We start from the raw sequence: 19,312 nt of genomic DNA, 5'->3' as shown, positions 1-19,312 counted from the left end.
ACATATTTTGAAACACTCATGGCACTTTTTGGAAATTCTTTCAAGAACTGCTTTTTTGGAGGATGTCTGGTTTGTGACTTTTGATATGAATTTAGTAATTCCCTATGATCAAGGTCTTGAGTGGCTCTTTGAGGCCATCACTATGGGGACTAACCTTGACAAAAAGAAGATTAAAATTGCTTGTCACTGTATGGACCTTGTGTTAAGATCTAATTTTGTATTTTTCAAATATTTTAAGCAGTTGAAAGGGGTTGCCATGGTAGTGGCCTCAGCACCGGTGTTTGCCAATATGGTTTTATGGTCCTGGGAGAGCAATTTTGTGTTCACATCCTTTTTCTAGTCTAAATTCCAGTTGTACCTTAAGTACCTGGACAACATTTTTATTATGTGGAAAGGGGGTGTTGAAGAATTGGAGGTCTTTGTAGCCTATATCAATGGCACAACCAAATTGTTTGCAGTTTATACATCATCTTAGTTTGGTTTCCATATCTTTCCTTGATGTCTTAGTCATTAAAAATATTGAGAGTTGTAAATCTGAATCAACCAGTTTTTGGAATGTGACATACTCTAACAGCTTTTTCCACTATGATAGCCAGCATCCATTTTGGCAGAAGAAAAATCTTGTGAGGGGGCAATTGATTAGGCTGAGTAAGCTTATTTCTGATGACCAAGTTTTCGATAATGAAGTCATTGTTCTATGTGATATGTTCCTAGACTGAGGCTACCCAAGAGACGTGTTGCTGAATTTAAGAGAGTGGGTGAAAAGTCAGAGTCATGTATGCTACAAACGCTTGTTGTGTTATGGGGAGAGCATAGCAGCAGGGACAACTATTAAGGACAACAACTGGTCTAGGGCTGTTAAATTATAGTAGGGATATACCTCCCATAACGAAATTATTAGTTCCCTCTAGCCCATAATTTTTGGTGCATTTGAGCTTATGACCAAATTGGGGCCGAGGTTTTCTTTATAAAACCAGTTTTAACTTCAAGACAATACTTGAATTAAATCAAAACAGGGTACACATTCTACCGAGAAACTGGGTATGAGGCAATGTGGGACATGTAAACAATGCAGATATATATATATATATATATATATATATATATATATATATATATATATATAGATATATATATATATATATATATATATATATATATATATTACAAGATACCCATTTTTCAATAACTGGTTTCTGTAGTGTGATTTCACTTAAGGAGAGTTATGACTGCAATATTAAAGGGTAGTATATTTGGCCCTTTGAGCCATCTGTCCTGCATTCTATGCAGGCAAGACAGAGGGACCCTTTAGAAAAAGGTTTTAGAAGCATACTTACACTATCCTTATGAAAGATAGTAGAAATGCATTATACAAAGATTCTATGGTTTGTACTGACTTTAGAAAATTTTCTTTTTGTTTACTTGAAAACATTTCCCCCCTAATCGGAGGGGGGAAATGTGGGTTTTCCTTGGAAGAAAGGGAACTTTATTGGCAAATTATTTTCAGTGCTACAAATGGGGCAGCTACGGTGGTACAGCAGTTAGTGTTGTCACCTCACAGCACGAGGTTCTCCAGTTAGATCCTTGGATGGGGTGCCTTGTGTGTGGGGTCTGCATGTCCTCCCTGTGGTTGCGTGGGGTTCCTCCGGGTGCTCTAGTTTCCTCCCACATCCCAAAGACATGCTGTAGGTGGATTAGACTATCTAAATTGGCCCTTAGGCGTGAGTGCGTGCATGTGTGTGCCTTCTGTGGAAGGTTGGGCACTGAGCTGGCAACTTGACACCATAAAACTCTACTGCCAATCATGAGCAGACAGGTCATCCGTTGTTTTGACCCCTAACCAGGAAAAGCCGAAAGAAGAAGAAGAATCTCAATGCTGCAAATACCCCAGGTATTAATGATATTATTTTTATAGGATGTGTTTTGAAGAAGAAATCTCTTTTTTATGAGTTGTTTTAACTAACAATGTTGTTTATTGGTTTTTATTACAGTTAATATTAAATTATTGAAGTAAGTTATTTTTAAAGGTACATTTCTCTTTAAATGTGGTTGCTTTTGGTATCAATATCTGTATTTAAACAGCAGAAAGTGATGCAATTTCTTTTACTCTGAAGAAGTTCTGTTAAGTTCAAGAACGAAAGTGCTCAGTGTTTTTTTACAATAAATGAAGTTGTGGGCATTTATGTAGCAAATTTTTATTTTTATTCTTTTTTAAGTATAAATAGATATTATACCAAGCTATAAATGTAGCTTAGTTTGCAATGTGCATATGAAGTATTAAATTATGATGCAGACACAAAGAGAATAATAAGTGTACACATCTAAATAGTCAAGGGAACTTGTCTGTAAAGATCAAGTCAGATTTCTGCCAAGTGTGTTCATACTGAATGCAAAGGATTAATACCTTAAACTGATCACAAATATAGTTTTTCTCTGGTTATTCTCTATTGTGGATGTATTCTGCTGTTAGAAGTTACGTGACATGCTAGAGAATTTGTTTTTATATTTGCTTTGCCTTCATTTTTGAAGTACACTACCATAAAGTCAAATATCATCAGGAAAATGGAATATCTTCATTTGTGTGTGTGTGTGTGTGTGTGTGTGTGTGTGTGTGTGTGTGTGTGTGTGCGTGTGTGTGCGTGTGTGTGTGTGTGTGTGTCTTTTATGGTCATTCAAAACAAAAAGTAGTCAAACCAGGTAAACTTGCATGTATCTTGATTGTAGTTCTGCATAATTTGTACCAAAAACATTAAAACCAAATAACTAAAACATTTTTTTCTGTTTTTTCCTAGGGACTTAAAGTTGGATAATGTTATGCTTGACTCAGAAGGACATATTAAGATCACAGATTTTGGTATGTGCAAAGAACAGATTTTTGAAGGAGAGACAACTCGGACATTTTGTGGCACGCCTGACTACATAGCTCCTGAGGTAGTGATTTAAGCATGTTATTAAAACAAGTGCATATATGATGTTGACTTTTTAAAATTGAATGAGTACATTAAAGGAAGTATTGCTTTGGTACATACATTTGAAACATATGATTTGTTATTTCTTTCTTATTTTCATTTAATTTTATTTTAATTTAAATTCTTTGATCATGACTTGAGCAAAACTCTTTAGAATGACTATGTGTAGCACAGTGCATTGAAATAAAATATAATGGGGCATCAGTATGAAAATTCATACATAAAACACCTTCTTTTGTTGCACTATCATACTTGCTGTATTGTTTTTTTAACTAGGAGAATTACATGAAGATAAGAAACCCACTTTCAAACTTTGGCTGCCTGTAATAGCAGTTCCAACATTATAGGTGGAGCTGCATGGCCATGAGGCTATCCAGTTCAAAAGCTCCATCTGGAGGGAGGCTGCTCTATACAGACATGATGGACATTATGCATGCATTCATTTATTTAACATTTGTTTATCAGGAAAGTCCGACTTGGAACAAAGCAAATTTTCACTGAGGCCTGGGGAGAAATTCTCCAGACACATGTCTTTGTAATGTTGGAGAAAACCAGAGTACCTGAAGAAAACCCACACAAATGCAGGGGAGGACATGCAGACTCCACAAAGAAGGCACTCCAGCCGAAAATTGAACCAAAGAACCTCTTGCTGTGAGGCAACAATGCTACCACTGCACCACTGCACAATCATCCTGTCGCTGAATCACTTACAAACGCCTTCTACCAGCACCTACAGGACTGCATGGATCAGGCAATCCCAAACAAAACAAAGACTCTTTGTACCAAAGGCAAGCATCCAGTCTGGTGGACCCCAGCCATAAACAAGCTCTACAACAAAAGGAGGAAGCTACTACAAGATAGAGCAAAATCCTTAAAAGGTAAGACACCTTTGATCACTATAAGTAAAAAACTAAGAGCTCTCATAAAATCATCCAAGGCAAATTTTGAGAGAAAAATCGCTAAGGACTCAAAAGACAATCATAAGGCCTTCTTTAGCTATGTTAGAAACCTGGGAGGAAACTCCCAGATATGCTCAGAATTAGTTCAAAATCATGTGAAAATTACTGAACCTACAGACATTGCCAATATACTGGCTGACAGGTTCAGTGCAAACTTCTCCCCCCCCCAAAAGGAGAGATATCTATACCAGAGGATTGTAGCCCCCCAAACATCTCTAACGCCCAGGTGAGAACTGCTCTCTCTAAGGCGAAAAACACAGCATCCATGGGACCGGATGGTGTCCCCGGCTGTGTGCTCCATGAACTCAACGAGGAATTAAACCCGCAGTTAGGACAGTTGTTTAATCTTAGCCTCACCTCAGGATACGTACCCAAGGAATGGCGCACGGCAACTGTGGTCCCACTTCACAAAGGCGGTGCCTCCACCGACCCTGGAAATTACCGTCCCATCAGCTTGACAAGCCTGATCTGCAAAGCCATGGAGAGGATCATAATGGAACTCATAAATAAAGACATAGGGAACTTGCAGACTTTGGATCCAACCCAGTTTGGCTTTGTCAAAGGCAGATCATGCCTTTTAAACTTGGTCGACTTTTTTGAAACAGTCACCAAGGCCATTGATGAGGGAAAGGCAGTCCATACAGCCTACCTCGACCTGGCAAAGGCTTTTGACACAATACCCCACTCAGGTATCATTGAAAAACTCATCAGCTTAAATGTAAACCCATACATCACAAGATGGGTTGCAAACTGGCTAAGTGACAGAACCCACAGGGTCAGAGTTGCTGGCGCCATGTCAGACTCAAAGCCTGTCACAAGTGGGGTCCCACAGGGCTCAGTCCTGGGCCCACTCTTGTTCGGCATCTACTTTTCTGAAGTACAAGCAAACACAGGAGGGTTATGGCTGACAAAGTTTGCAGATGACTGCAAACTGGGCGCCATAGTCGAAAACACATCTGACACAGATATCCTTCAGAAGGGTCTCACAGAAACGGATAACTGGTGCCAGAGCCATGGCCTAAAGTTAAACGCCAAGAAATGCATAGTCATACCCTTCGGGAAAAACAAGGTTACCCCAAGCTACCATATAGGTGGCAATCCACTGAGCACAGAAGAAGTTATCAGAGATCTGGGGACTCAGGTTGACAGTAACCTATCGTTTGACACTCACGTTGCTAAAGTAGTTAGGAAGACCTTCTACATTGCCCACCTGATCATGAAGGGATTCACATCTAGATCAAGGGAGGTCATCGTCCCCCTGTACTCATCACTCATCAGACCAATGATTGAGTACAATGCTCCATTCGGAATGTATCTGACCCGACACCTGCAGCAGCTGGAAAGTCCCCAAAAGTTCCTCACCAAAAGGATAAAGGGTCTCAAAAATATGTTTTATGCTGCCCGACTGAAAGAACTTCAGCTCTATTCAGTCGCCATCACTGCTCAGAGGTGACCTGTGCCTGACATACAAGGCCATGTCAAACCCAGATTTGATGAACATGCTTCACCTCAAAAAATCTAGATCCCTCAGAACTACAAGGGCGGGAGACTTAAACCTTGACACGGTCATTAATAGGACATGCTGGAGGGACAGATTCATCACCCAAAGACTCCCTATGCTGTGGAACAAAATCCCGGTACATGTGAGGCAGAGCACCTCACTGGCCATGTTCAAGAGAAATCTTGACCAATGGATGGGAGATCGCAGATATACCCCAGGGATTACCTCAGTGTCTCTGCTTGACAGAGGCACAGCAAAACAATGGGCATAGTTTTCTTCAAACTAAAGGGGTGGCGAAAGCCACAAAAACTCTGGGCTAGGCTTATAAATGCCCTTGGGCAGATAGCCTAGTACGAACCTATGAACCTATGAACCTAAGTAAGAGGGATGGCCATGCATGTCCACTAAGGACCACTAAGGATTTAAATCAATTTTGGGAATACATCAATGCAACCCTCTCCAAAGCGGTTTGGCAGTGGCCCACAGCACACAGTGGCACATATGTATGGACTCAAGCTAGCCCTTCTGACACCAAACATCAGCAGCACATCTCTGCCTGGATGTGGAACTAAGTACTGTAAGTAGTCATCTTCCCACCAGGTACTACCAGAAGTACCTAGTCCCACATAGAGATGGAGTTTTTTTTTTCAGTAAACACATCCCTTTGACTTTAATGAGAGTCACCATTTAGTGAGCCTTGTACTTAGATAAACCTCTGCAATATTCATTCCTGACGTCAGTTGATATAATAAGTCTGATTCTTGTTTTGGGAATGGGCATAGGACTCTGGCAGCCCCAATTAGCTCACACTGAATGTAGGTCTGCCAGAGCCCTATGTTTTAGAATCTGGCATAGATTAATTAACTACTCAACATTGCATGTTACCCCACACCTAATTTATTTTGGAATGTGGATCAGCATTTTTTCAGAGTTCTTTGAAGCAAGTAACCCATCAAACTGTCTTTTGCATTAGGAACACATGAACTTGCTGCTAGAGAGTGCCCAGAGAAAAGCAGCACTAGCATCTAACCATGGAGAATGTGCATAAGCTTATAGTCAGTGTTAGACTGATTCTAGTGTCTGTTTTTTTTTTTTTTTTTTTTTTTTGCCTTAGAGAACCTCAACAGCAGGGAAATGAGTACATATCATCTCAAAGCTGCATGTGCTCTGGCAGCCTCTGTCACTTCAAGGACATTGTGTAGGTGAATTAGCATTCCTCCGGTTTGGCTAAAGGTGAACATGCATACATATGTGTGTGTGTGTGTGTGTGTGTGTGTGTGTGTGTGTGTGTGTGTGTGTGTGTGTGTGTGTGTGTGTGTGTGTGTGTGTGTGTGTTGGGGGGGTGTTTGTACATCTTGTAAAAGAACTGGGTTGTTTGCCACAGTGACAGTTTTTGTATGTGTAAGAAAATATCACAGATTTCTATCTATGGAGCTGCACAATATTTCTGGGCACTAATATAATTCATCCAGGCAGTAAAAAGAAGCACTGTTAACAAGTCATTCTCTTTCAAGAATAAGACATAAATGTGTCACAGCACACCCAGACCCTTAGAGCTTTTAAGGACTTGGCAATCCCCAAACCCTACAATATATAAATGTATTTTCACACGGACTTAGTGATAGCCCCTGCCCTCAATCACACCTTATTCTAAAATCGGCCCTACACAGAGGTGTGAAAGGCAAGTTGCTGTAGCTTGTGTTGGGGTTGGGGATTGTGCTTTCATTTTTTCTTTAGTTTTCCTCACAGTCAGACCTTACAAGGTCACTATTCCTTATAAACCTTGGTGGTCTGCCAAAATGGCCATTATAGCTTGTGTTGAGTCAGGTCATTATTTCTTTAACTTTTCTCACAAATCACAGAGGTAAACACAGAAAGTCACTATAGCTTATGTAGGGGCAGTATATTGTCTAGCAGCAATAAGTTGGAATGCATTACACTGATCATTATTTTTTACATTCCTCACAATAAAATATCAGATACAGGTGGCTAACTTTTGGGGGTAGGGCCGAAGAGTTTTGTTATTTATATCTGACAGCAACTAATTGAAACGTGCTGCTGTGTTCTAGCTGTTCTTCAAGTTTTGTCCCAACCTGACATCAAATGGGTATACAGAAATTTGTTTCATATTTAGGTGTAGGGGGAGTATGCATGCTTATATTTATGGTGGCAGCCTCTTAAAATATATAACTGTAGCCATTTATACCTTCATTTTATTCCCAGTCTAACACCAAGGGGATACACAGAAGGTGCTTTGTTTCTGGGGGGGGGGGGGTGGTAGGGTGGCAGACTGGCAGACACTCTTCCCAAACAGGATTTATGTATCACTGAAAACATGAAAATGTTTTTCTCAGTTTATTGTGATCTACTATTTTGTCAATGTTGAAAATTAAGTCTTAGACACAACCTTTTTCTTCCCTGAAAAAAAAAAAAATAAGACTGAAATTCTTTCCTTACTCATGACTTTTGTTCAAGCCATCACTGGATCAAAACATTTAGAAAAATACTCTAAAATGCATCTCATATCATCTGTAATTTTATTTTATTTTATTTATTTTACATTTGTTAACCAGAAAATTCCGACTGGACCAAGTCCATTTTCAGCAGAGGCCTAGGGAGAAAAGCTCCAGCGTCTAGTTGTACAACGACATTACAGCAGGTATAATACATAAATAAGATGTAGTAAACAGATTACAACATATACGGTGAACATAGTAATATAACAAGAAATAACTAAGAACACTCCAAATAAATTATGGTCTAAAATGACAATGCCAGTTATACATTGGTAAGAGAAGAAAATATATTAAGTAAATTCTACAGTTAAAAGTTCAACTTTTAAATGAAACAAGCATGCAGGTGATCAGAGATCAAGCAGGTGATCAGAGAGCAATCTGGGGAGTTAATAGCAGTATGGGTAAGGTTATGTGATACAGGGACATAACCAGGTACTAAGGAGATGTGATTTGAGGGAGTTTTTGAATTTAGTGATGGAGGGTGCAGTGGACACGGAATGGGGTAGAGAGTTCCAGCCCCCCCCCTTCTTATAGGTTCATAGGTACCTACTCAGCTATTGATCTGTGAGGATCTTAAGAAGCCTAGCCTTACATTCTTATGGAAAATTTTAGCCCTTATATTTTGCATACGAATAAACCAGAAGCAGGCAGAACAAGGAAAGGTTGGAACATTTACTTGTTGGCCCCATCCATGAGGTTACATGAGTGCTAAATCAACTGTGAATTTGTAATTTTCCATCCATTCATCCAAGTAGTTTTGAACAGAGTAAGACAAGTACTTTGCTTTATGTGGAGTGGAAGACAGTTCCATAGAAGAAGTATTCTCTGAGATACAAATCCCTTCCTCCAACGTGCTCTTTTTATGTTGCCAAAGATATTTTAATCTCTTGAGTGGGTGTTAACACTACGATTTAACTTTCAAATATATCTGACAGGACAGGGTCTAAAATCCACATCAGAGCATGTAGACAAACATGGCTTCTGGAAAAAGCTGAACAGTAAGGCAAAATGTGAGATAAGAAAGAAAAAAATAATTTGTATGGTGTGAGGAAGCTAGACTGGGAAGAAGCTTGGTTGAGGTCTGGGTGTGTGTGTGTGGCAAAGTGGAGCAGTAGGGAATTGGGGAAGCTATGGAACCCATTGTTTAGGATATCTTTTCACTTGAGGCCAGCTCTGCTCATAGTGTTGTTGTCATTTGCCAACCACTGTGAATGTTCAGCTGTGTAATGGGTCAACTTGGCCTGGTACTCGAGCCTATTGTAATGTAACAGCATAATAACTATGGCCCATTCTATTCCAAAAGCTTTTTAGCTTGAGCTAAAAGATTTAGTAGTAGGGGTGGTAGCAACAGGGTGATACTTACTTTGGAAGTATTCTAGGGGCCTCCAACTTGAAACTTGTCGGGGGTGCCCAAAATACTAACACTGGCTCTGCTTCCGTTGCTAGTTACAAGCATCAGCAATTTATTTTTTGATTAATCAAGTAAGGATTATTAGGCATAAGTCCCTCTCCATCAACAGAACTTGCTGTCATTCTCTTGTTAAGTGACTTACTCAAAACTATACACTATGCAAGTGGAATCAACCTCAGAGTTTCAATATGAACTTTATTAGCATTTCCCAGTCTTTACACTCTTAATTCCATGTTTGCTTTACTTGTTTGTGCCCCCTTTTCATATCATAAGCTATATTACCATTCTTCCTGTAGCCAAGCCTTTTAATATTACAGAAGAAGGTATGGCAGACATTTCACCACTTGGCAGAAGAAACACTGTTTGTCATAGGCATCTTGAGAGTTTTTACCTCATACTTAGTTCTGTTTATTAGCAGCAAAAACAGAAATACATTGAAGTATTCCTACTAGAAGGTAGCACAGTTTACTGACTACACAGTTTTATGCTCGTTCTAACTTTTTCTAAATCACTGTCAGTACAGCTTAATGGGTAATATTGCAGGTAAGTTGCATCCAGCACTTAAGGATTGTGATTCCTTCAATAGCCATTAACCTATTGTGCTACTGTTCATAGGTTCATAGATACTAGGCTAATGGCCCTAAAGCCCTTACAAGCTTAGCCATATTTATCCTGAGTGGCCCCAATTGTCAGTGATTAGATGAGTGAAGATCACTGATGTAAGGATCTATGGTAGTTAATACTGGCTTTCTCTGTCCAGGAGGGACATGAGTGCCACCCCAAGAGTGGCCCATCTGTTTATCTAGGTTCCATTTGAAGAGGGTCATGGAGAGGCTCTGCTTCATGTGAATTGGAAGCTCATTACAGTGAAGTGGTAGTCTCTGAGAGATGTATCTGTCTCTCCAGTATGATCTGGTCATGTCAGAGTCTAGGTTAAGATCCACGGAGTGAGTGACCCTTACTTAACTATTCAAATGTTCTTAAGTCACACACACACACACACACACACACACACACACACACACACACACACACACACACACACACAGACTAAAGTGTGCATGTGTGTGTGTGTGTGTGTGTGTGTGTGTGTGTGTGTGTGTGTGTGTGTGTGTGTGTCTGTGTGTGTGTGCAAATACAAGAAAGAATGTTTCATAAGCAGTATGATTCACTAATGTATCAGATGAAAGGCATATTCTTTAAGGCAATGTTTACATCTGAAATGAGTGTATAGTAGTCAAAGTTTTTTTTCTAATCATATGTGGTTACAAGGCTATCAGCCCAAGAGGCATTTTAAGCCTAACCCAGCTTACATCATATTTGCCAAGCTATTGCAGACATGAGTCAATATCCAAAGGATTTTATGGCTGTAGTATAGACTTGTCTACATCAAGCATTCACAGGATGCCCCTGTCCATTAGGGACAAACGTGCCCAACAAAGATAATTTATGTTTTCCCAATTATTGGTTCGAGCTACACTTGAACAGGTTTAGAGATGAGTGAAAAGCCTATTCCAGAGAAGGGGTAATCTTTAAAACACAGTCCTGCCTCTCCTACATGTTCTATTTATGTCACAGATGAGGTTTAGATCCTTAAATGGGTATTTCTTATGCAATCTGCTTTACAACAAATCCATCAGTATGAGATCAGAAGATGCCTTGTAGGCTAGGCATAGATTGCATCACTGCAATTTGTAGGAGTCCAAGTGCAGGAATATGCTTTTGAGACACCCCCATAGAATGTGTTGTTTATTCCTTTTATTTTATTTATTTAGTTTTTTTTGTAAGGAACCTTTGTGGTCAGTCTGTCAAGCTGTTGCAAGTGCCTAGTCAAGTACATGCCAAAGGGTGCAGTGTACTCTATGACTGGTTGGATGAGAGCCATATACAACAAAACGATGACCTCCTTGGACCTGGATACTGTGTCCTTATTTATATGTTTGCCAGCATGGTAGACATGTGGTTATCAAAGGTCAGCTTACAGTCAACATGTATTTACAGATCCCTATCCACTGGGTCTGCTTTTTGGGGTGCATTATCAATGTGCTAATTTCCAGGGTTGGCCATCTTTCCAAAGTGAACTATTATGCATTTTTTCACATTGAGTTTTAGTCCATTGCTTTGGCACCAGTCAGTATTCTGTGTTGCGACGTCTTGAAGGTTTTCCATGTCTTCAGAGGATTCAGTGACCATGCCAGTAATCTGCAAACTTGGTCAGACAGAAAGCCTTGACATTTGCCTTGATTTCAGAGAAGTAGTTCCCATAAATTATTCCTTCCCCAACATAAGGATTCAGAAAGAACCCCCATTGCTTGTGGTAAGAGGTATGGTAAACAAGTGGGTATTTCCGTTATGCAGTAATTTACAATTCAGAGACACATTAGCTGCAATGAGGAAATACTCCATTACAGGCTAAGCTGAATATCTCTGAACTGCCAGGTTCAGATCAATACTTTCCTGGCAGCCTGTGCATTATATTGGTCCAGGCACCCTGCCTCGTTCACTTTCACACACATATATACAAATAGACACACACACACACACACACACACACACACACACACACGCACGCACGCACGCACACACACACACACACACACACACACACACACACACACACGCGCACACACACTCTATACCATGAGTTGTCAGAATATTCCCAATGTTCCCTTTAAAGTTTGCCCTGGTAAATTACTGAGTTTTGCAGTTAGTCAGTAATGGCAGGCTTTGGAGTTTAAAACGTCTTAATGTACCAAAGCTGCATCACAATGCTATTCATGTGGGTCTATTTACTATTTAAGTGACTCTTGAGTCACATTTCAAAAAGTCTTCTGATGTTGTGTAGTGTTTCTCCCCCACTTTGTCCTGAGGCCTTCCACACATGGACACACCCGCATCCTTTCTGATTGTCACTGCTTTTAAAGAACACTGCTGTTTTTGCCTTGTATATTCAGTCTTCTCAGCTGTCCTTATTTTCACAGTATGTGCAGATTTTAGCTTCATATGTTTGCTTTGCTCCTCATACAGTTGTGTTTTTTTGACAAACAGTTGAGGGCTACAAGTGTTTACATAGCGATAGACATTTACTTTCCAGACTTCCTGTCCTCCTGTATTACCTGTTCCTGTTGTATTTTGTTTTCTGCTTTGAGAAATCTGTTTGGCCTGGTGTTTTTATTCTATGTGGAAGACAGACAAATTACCTAGGTTTCACATTGCACTTGGCTTTTCATTGGTCAGTTTGTTTCTTGAGTGATACTTAAATTCACAGTGTATATCAATGGCTTCGTCTTCTCTGAAAAGACTCGAGGCCTGCAAAAACAAGCACTGTTTGACTTCCCACTGATGATTTTTCCACCCACTCTCTGTGTAAAAATAAAGGTAATTATTGCAATTATTTTATTTATTTATTTATTTATTGATATTTGTTAACCGGGTTTGTCCAACTGGGCTTGTGGCCCATTTTCAATGGAGACCCGAGGAGAAAAACTCCAGTAATACATTTTAAAACAAGTACAATTTTAAACAATATTGATATAATAGCAGTTATAGCAAAACGATTCACATATGTTGGGATACATGCATAAAGTTAAAGTTGCATTAAAAAGAAGCTAAGTAACAATTTTGCATTGATATAGTTCAATAGGTCAACAATGAACATTTTTTGTTTGTATAAAATTGTGCAAATGCATAATAGACACATTGGAGAGAGAGGTGTAATGAGGTACTAAGTATGGTCCTTTTGAGGGTACATAAAGGGAAGGAAGACTAGGTAGGGTCATGGCAAGGGCAGGTTCTGGAATTGAGAAAATAAGCTTTTAGTTCATTTTTAAAGTGTGAGGTGTGGGAGATTGAACACCAATTTGTTTATACTTAATGAAAACTGTGGAATGTTTTAACATAGTCACAAGGCATTGCATTAGTTATATAAGTCAGGAAAGTTATGAAGCTGGAGAGACCCTGTAAATATAGCTGCTTTATTACTTTTTGCCTCAAACTGCTAATTCATATACTACTGAAGAATAACTAAAACTCATTGATAATTGATTATGAAGATCTAAAAGACTCATCTGTATTATGGTTTAGTCCACTGGATTAGAGGAGTCCTGCTCCCTTTACAGTCAGGCTTTTGACCTTACTGTAAAGCTTAACATTTGCCATGATGAAATCATAAGGTTATGCATACTGCATATGTGCTTAAAAGGTGTCTGCTGTTACCTCATTCATGTCAATGAGGTGGTTTTCTCCTGTAATAATAAATGCAACAAAAAGCTGTCAAACACTGTGTCCCATTTTCTCTTCTACTCAGTGAAAAATATGTCCCTTCCCCTCTAGATCTTTAGTCCTCCTCTACACTTTCAGCAAGCTGGTAAACCATATTCAACCTAAATCCAGATTATACTGATTTCAAAGATAATTGACACCCCTCCCATCTGATCCAGTTCATTCTGCTGTGAAATTCACATATATTCTGGAGAGTTTCTCTCCGGGCCTCTGCTGAAAATTGGCTTTGTTGCAAGTTGAAAAATAAAAAAAAATTGGAAAGTCTATCCCTTAGCAAAATCCCACTGATTACAAAACAGATTGAGCGACCGTGCAAAAACTCATATTTTACTACTGGCATTTTGTTTTCTGTTAGTGATGGCTGGGAAATTTCACTTATATGAGACAATATTGGTAGGCCTTATCTACAGATGTTATGCTGTTTCTTTGTGCAAAATATTTCTTTTTAATGAGATCAAGGTACAGCTTTTGTCTTGATGATGCTACAGCATTTCCAAATGCTACATAGTGTCTCTGTCATATGTTATGTAGGTTATGTCACACAGTGTATCTGTCATATGCTATGTCACAGTGTCTCTGTTATATGGTATGTAGGTTATGTCACACAGTGTCTCTGTCATATGTTATGTAGGTTATGTCACAGTGTCTCTGTCATATGTTATGTAGGTTATGTCACAGTGTCTATGTTATATGTTATGTAGGTAATGTCACACAGTGTCTCTGTCATATGTTATGTAGGTTATGTCACACAGTGTCTCTGTCATATTTCATGTAGGTTATGCCACACAGTGTCTCTGTCATATATGTTATGTAGGTTATGTCACACAGTGTCTCTGTCATATGTTATGTAGGTTATGTCACACAGTGTCTCTGTCATATGTTACATAGGTTATGTCACACAGTGTCTCCGTCATATGTTATATAGGTTATGTCACACAGTGTCTCTGTCATATATGTAGGTTATGTCACAGTGACTCTGTCATATGTTATGTAGGTTATGTCACACAATGTCTCTGTCATATGTTATGTAGGTTATGTCACACAGTGTCTCTGTCATATGTTATGAAGGTTATATCACAGTGTCTCTGTTATACGTTATATAGGTTATGTCACACAGTGCCTCTGCCATATGTTATGTAGGTTATGTCACAGCATCTCTGTTATATGTTATGTAGGTTATGTCACACAGTGTCTCTGTCATATGTTATGTTGGTTATGTCACAGTGTCTCTGTCATATGTTATGTAGGTTATGTCACACAGTGTCTCTGTCATATGTTACATAGGTTATGTCACACAGTGTCGCTGTCATATGTTATATGTTATGTAGGTTATGTCACACAGTGTCTCTGTCATATATGTAGGTTATGTCACACAGTGTCTCTGTCATATGTTATGTAGGCTATGTCACACAATGTCTCTGTCATATGTTATGAAGGTTATGTCACAGTGTCTTTGTTATATGTTATGTAGGTTATGTCACACAGTGCCTCTGTCATATGTTATGTAGGTTATGTCACGCAGTGTCTCTGTCATATGTTATGTAGGTTATGTCACCCAGTATTTCTGTCATATGATATGTAGGTTATGTCACAGAGTGTCTCTGTTATATGTTACGTAGGTTATGTCACACAGTGTCTCTGTCAAATGTTATATGTTATGTAGGTTATGTCACACAGTGTCTCTGTCATATATGCAGGTTAGGTCACACAGTGTCTCTGTCATATGTTATGTAGGTTATGTCACACGATGTCTCTGTCATATGTTATGTAGGTTATGTCACACAGTGTCTCTGTCATATGTTATTTAGGTTATGCCACACAGTGTCTCTGTCATATGTTATGTAGATTATGTCACACAGTGTCTCTGTCATATGTATGTAGGTTTCAGAGATGTGTTCCATACATTTAATATTCAGCATTTATTTGGTAATAGTACAACTAAGACTAGAATAATATGCTTTAAACAGATCAGTTTACTAACTTTTTTATTTTTACAGCATGTATTCTTATCATACCCCAGCCCTGGTGGTGCAGCGGTAGCGTTGACGCCTCACAGCAAGAGGTTCTCCCGTTCGATTCTCAGCTGGAGCACCTTCTGTGTGGAGTCTGCATGTCCTCCCCGTGGTCGAGTGTCGTTTGAAAGACATGCGTAAATGTGTGTGCCTTCGTTGAAGGTTTAGCATCGAGCTGACACCTCAGCACTGTAAAAATCTACTGCCAATCAATAGCGGACCAGAGTTCCGCTGTGGCGACCCCTATCCGGGAAAAGTCGAAAGAAAAACAACCACAACGTTCTCATCATACCAAATGTTTACTAATTCTCTTGACTACTTTGTGGAAGCAAGAACATTTCTGTAGTGCACCTAATCTAGTCAGAAAAAAAAATCAAATTCTGCAGAAAAGTCTAACATAAAATTTCTATTGTGAAAGTATCCATCTTTAAAACAGAATGCTTTTTTTTTTTTTGAAGGAGTCACTGGTCACCTGCTTGACAGCAGTTTAGTATTTCATGCTGGAAATATTGCTTTTAATGCACTGTAATGTTAAAAGGATTTGTCAGCACATGCATAGCGATGCCCTGACCTATTTAACACGGATTCAACATCTTCTACTGCAAACCATTTCTGCCTCAAGCAATTACTTTGTCATTTTAGTCAATGCACAGCATTTCTGTCCTGATCTTATAAAATAATGTTTTAACCACTAGAGGGCAAACTTCACCCATCTAGAAATCATTGAATGGGCATATTTCCATGCTTTCAGCTGATTTCTACAGGTACAGTTCTATGCTCACTATGAAGTGTATCAAAAGCATCCAAGTGTGCTTCTGGCTATCAGAGCAAAAGTCCAGGCAGACATGTCAGAAAAGAATGAATAATGGGGTTGTCGGCATATAGGAGGCAAACTAAATGTCAAAGAAGGAACCTTGATTAAATTTAAATGCTAAAGAGTAATTTTAAAAACTTGCTGCACTTAGCTGTGTGTGTATGTGTGTGTGTGTGTGTGTGTGTGTGTGTGTGTGTGTGTGTGTGTGTGTGTGTGTGTGTGTGTGTGTGTGTGTGTGTGTGTGTAAATATGTGCATGCTGTAATAGTAGGCAGAGAACTGAAGTTTTCAAAATAAATGAATACTGCTAAATTACTATAAGGAAAAGCTGAAATTAAACTATTAAAAGACAAAGGCTGATGCAGGTTTTCACTCCATGACAAATTTAAAAGCATTTTACAAAGGCACTCAAATGGAGGAAGGGCTGTTGTGAGGGTACTGTGTTGGCGAAGTTGTGCTCAGGTTTAACTTTGAGAGGGTGTATTTGAATTTGCTGACATTACTAAATATAAAGAGAAAGAAAAAGCAGTAATCACTGTGTAGTGAACAACCCTTCACAAAAAGCTTACAGAATGTTACAAGATCTGATAGTTCATTGATTTTCAGTTGATTGAACAAAATCTCCCAGAAAAAACTAATTATGCATTGTTGTCATTGTCGGGGCCGCCAATCCCACTCTCATTAACAAGTGTCAGTTGATGTGTATTTCTTATTAATCTGGAGGAGTAAAGTATCAGTTCAGCCATGGAAAACTAGCTGCATGTTTACACTAAGGGGGATCCACAGTTGTTTCATAAATTTTATGTCAGGGTACCTTGAGTCCTACAAATGCTGGCAGGTCATGTAGAAACAGCAGAGTGAATATCAGTAGCTAACGTTCCATTGGTGCAGTTTTCTTCTTATGGCTCGCAACCAGACTGTAACAGTACTGACAGCTATACAAATTTAATGTAGCTACTTATTTTGTGGTTTGTAAAAGGGCACAGAATGTAGGAAAAGTGGAGTGTATTATAGTGATAGCTAAATATTGGTTTTTTTTCCTTTACTGACTGGATTACTGGTTAGCCTTCAACAAATTGGGTTATTCAGAGCAGTGTAACTTTTGGACATGGCTATGGATTTATAGATGCAAAAACTCCACTCTGTCACATGATACGTCAGGTTTTGGACAAGAAGGTCTCTGAAAAAACAGTCATGCTGACTACTGCATTCCTCTAATGTACTTCATCCTCTCAGATTCAAAGATGAAAAGAGCTGATAAGAAGTAAATCATTTCAGATAGTTCCCTAAACTGTAAAACTGGTGTCAGCCGCTCTGTGATGAACTACCATGCAAAAAGCACTAGACAAATACAAGCAGAGAAAGCTTAATTTCTTTACACCTTGCAATGTCACTACTTTCACTCTTTCAGTCATGAAACAAACTCCTATTCATTAGTTACTAGGAATCTTGCAAATGGCTAATGATTCTAACAAAAATGGGGTACTGTTGCAACATTCCTATTCACTAGTATGTCCTGTACCTGGAATACATTTTTGTTTTCTCTGTTCTGTGTGCTATATTATTCAGCTGGTAAAATTAGACAACTGTTGTTAAATTCTTTATGTAGGACACACCGCCATTAAATGTTCAACTATACCAAACATCTATTTGTCATCTGTTGTCTAATCTGCTTGTTTGGTGAGGTTTTGAAGGTAGTAAGCTCAGCAGGGCAAACCTGAATTCACTATTATCAGAATATTTGTTTGTCTGGACGCTCTATTTCCTATAATTTTGTGTCTGACTTTTGGCCTGGTTTATGACAGAAAAGTGTCATAGGATCTGCTTACCTGCCCATTTAACAATTACATACAAACAAATAAAATCCATAACTCTTGCTGCAAGGAATGGAGAAGCTGAGGCATATAATATCTCCCATGTGTCCTGAATCTGTCTCAGGGCTACTTCTAGTTAATCTACTTGGTATATTCCTTGAAAAAAGACCAGTGAGTATCAATTCTGATACAATATCCTGCCAGATTTCAGGCATCTTGGCCTGTTATGGAGAGTAATCTGTATAGCTATGCAATGGAATCTCATTTCCAATGCTTTTATTCATGAACTCCACTTTATATCACTACCCAAAAGTTGTGAACATGGATGGGGGCATAGACTGAAAACTACACCGAGACCCTTATTTTATAGCAAACCACCAAATAGACCAGCATGAGCAGAATGGAGTTCAAATATCCTTTATTAAGCGTACTAAAACAAACCGGTTTCGGCAAAAATTGCCTTCTTCAGTGTAGGACAAAACAAACATGTCCCTTCTATCATTCATTTAAATATAAACCAACAGCCAATAAGGCAAGCAGGTTCATGAATATTAATGAAATGAAGAAAAAAATATATATATTTTAAAGAACAACATATAATTTAGAATATACAAAAAATACAGTAATTTGAGATCATGACATATGTCATCAGAGCAACCAGTGGTCACAAATGGAAAAATTAATAAAAAAAGTAAATAAATGAAATCAATGAAAGATCAAAAAAATAATAAAAATAAAAATGCTGATAAGAAAATTTTTTGCCAAATATGAAAATATATATGACATAAACAAATAGTAAACAAAAATAATATCCATACAGCAAAAGCATAGATTTTGGTACAACGTATAATAAGACAAGCCTCCAGAATGAAATAAAATAATGATGATCCATGACCTTAACCCCCATATAAAATATGCGCTGCTAATCATAACAAGGCCCATTATGAAATATGAATGAAGAGTCATCAAACAAAACAAAAGGCAGAAAACATAAACATCAGTTATGTTAACAAATATAACAATAATCTTTTAATCA

General features: G+C 38.6%; 1 protein-coding gene across 1 annotated transcript in view; it reads left to right on the top strand.

The window, feature by feature from the left end:
* The window catches only part of PRKCG (protein kinase C gamma), a 4,166,346-nt gene that overhangs the window by 3,512,280 nt on the left and 634,754 nt on the right, over positions 1–19,312 (top strand). The window contains exon 14 of the mRNA XM_044080462.1: positions 2,793–2,931. Coding sequence (XP_043936397.1) covers positions 2,793–2,931 — 139 coding nt within the window. The remainder of the gene's footprint in view (positions 1–2,792; positions 2,932–19,312) is intronic.

Source organism: Protopterus annectens, chromosome 1.part1 (assembly GCF_019279795.1).
Source record: "Protopterus annectens isolate FY-2018-M chromosome 1.part1, PAN1.0, whole genome shotgun sequence".
Taxonomy (NCBI): domain Eukaryota; kingdom Metazoa; phylum Chordata; order Ceratodontiformes; family Protopteridae; genus Protopterus; species Protopterus annectens.
Note: the sequence above shows the minus strand (reverse complement) of the source record. Positions and strands in the feature narration are given on the sequence as shown.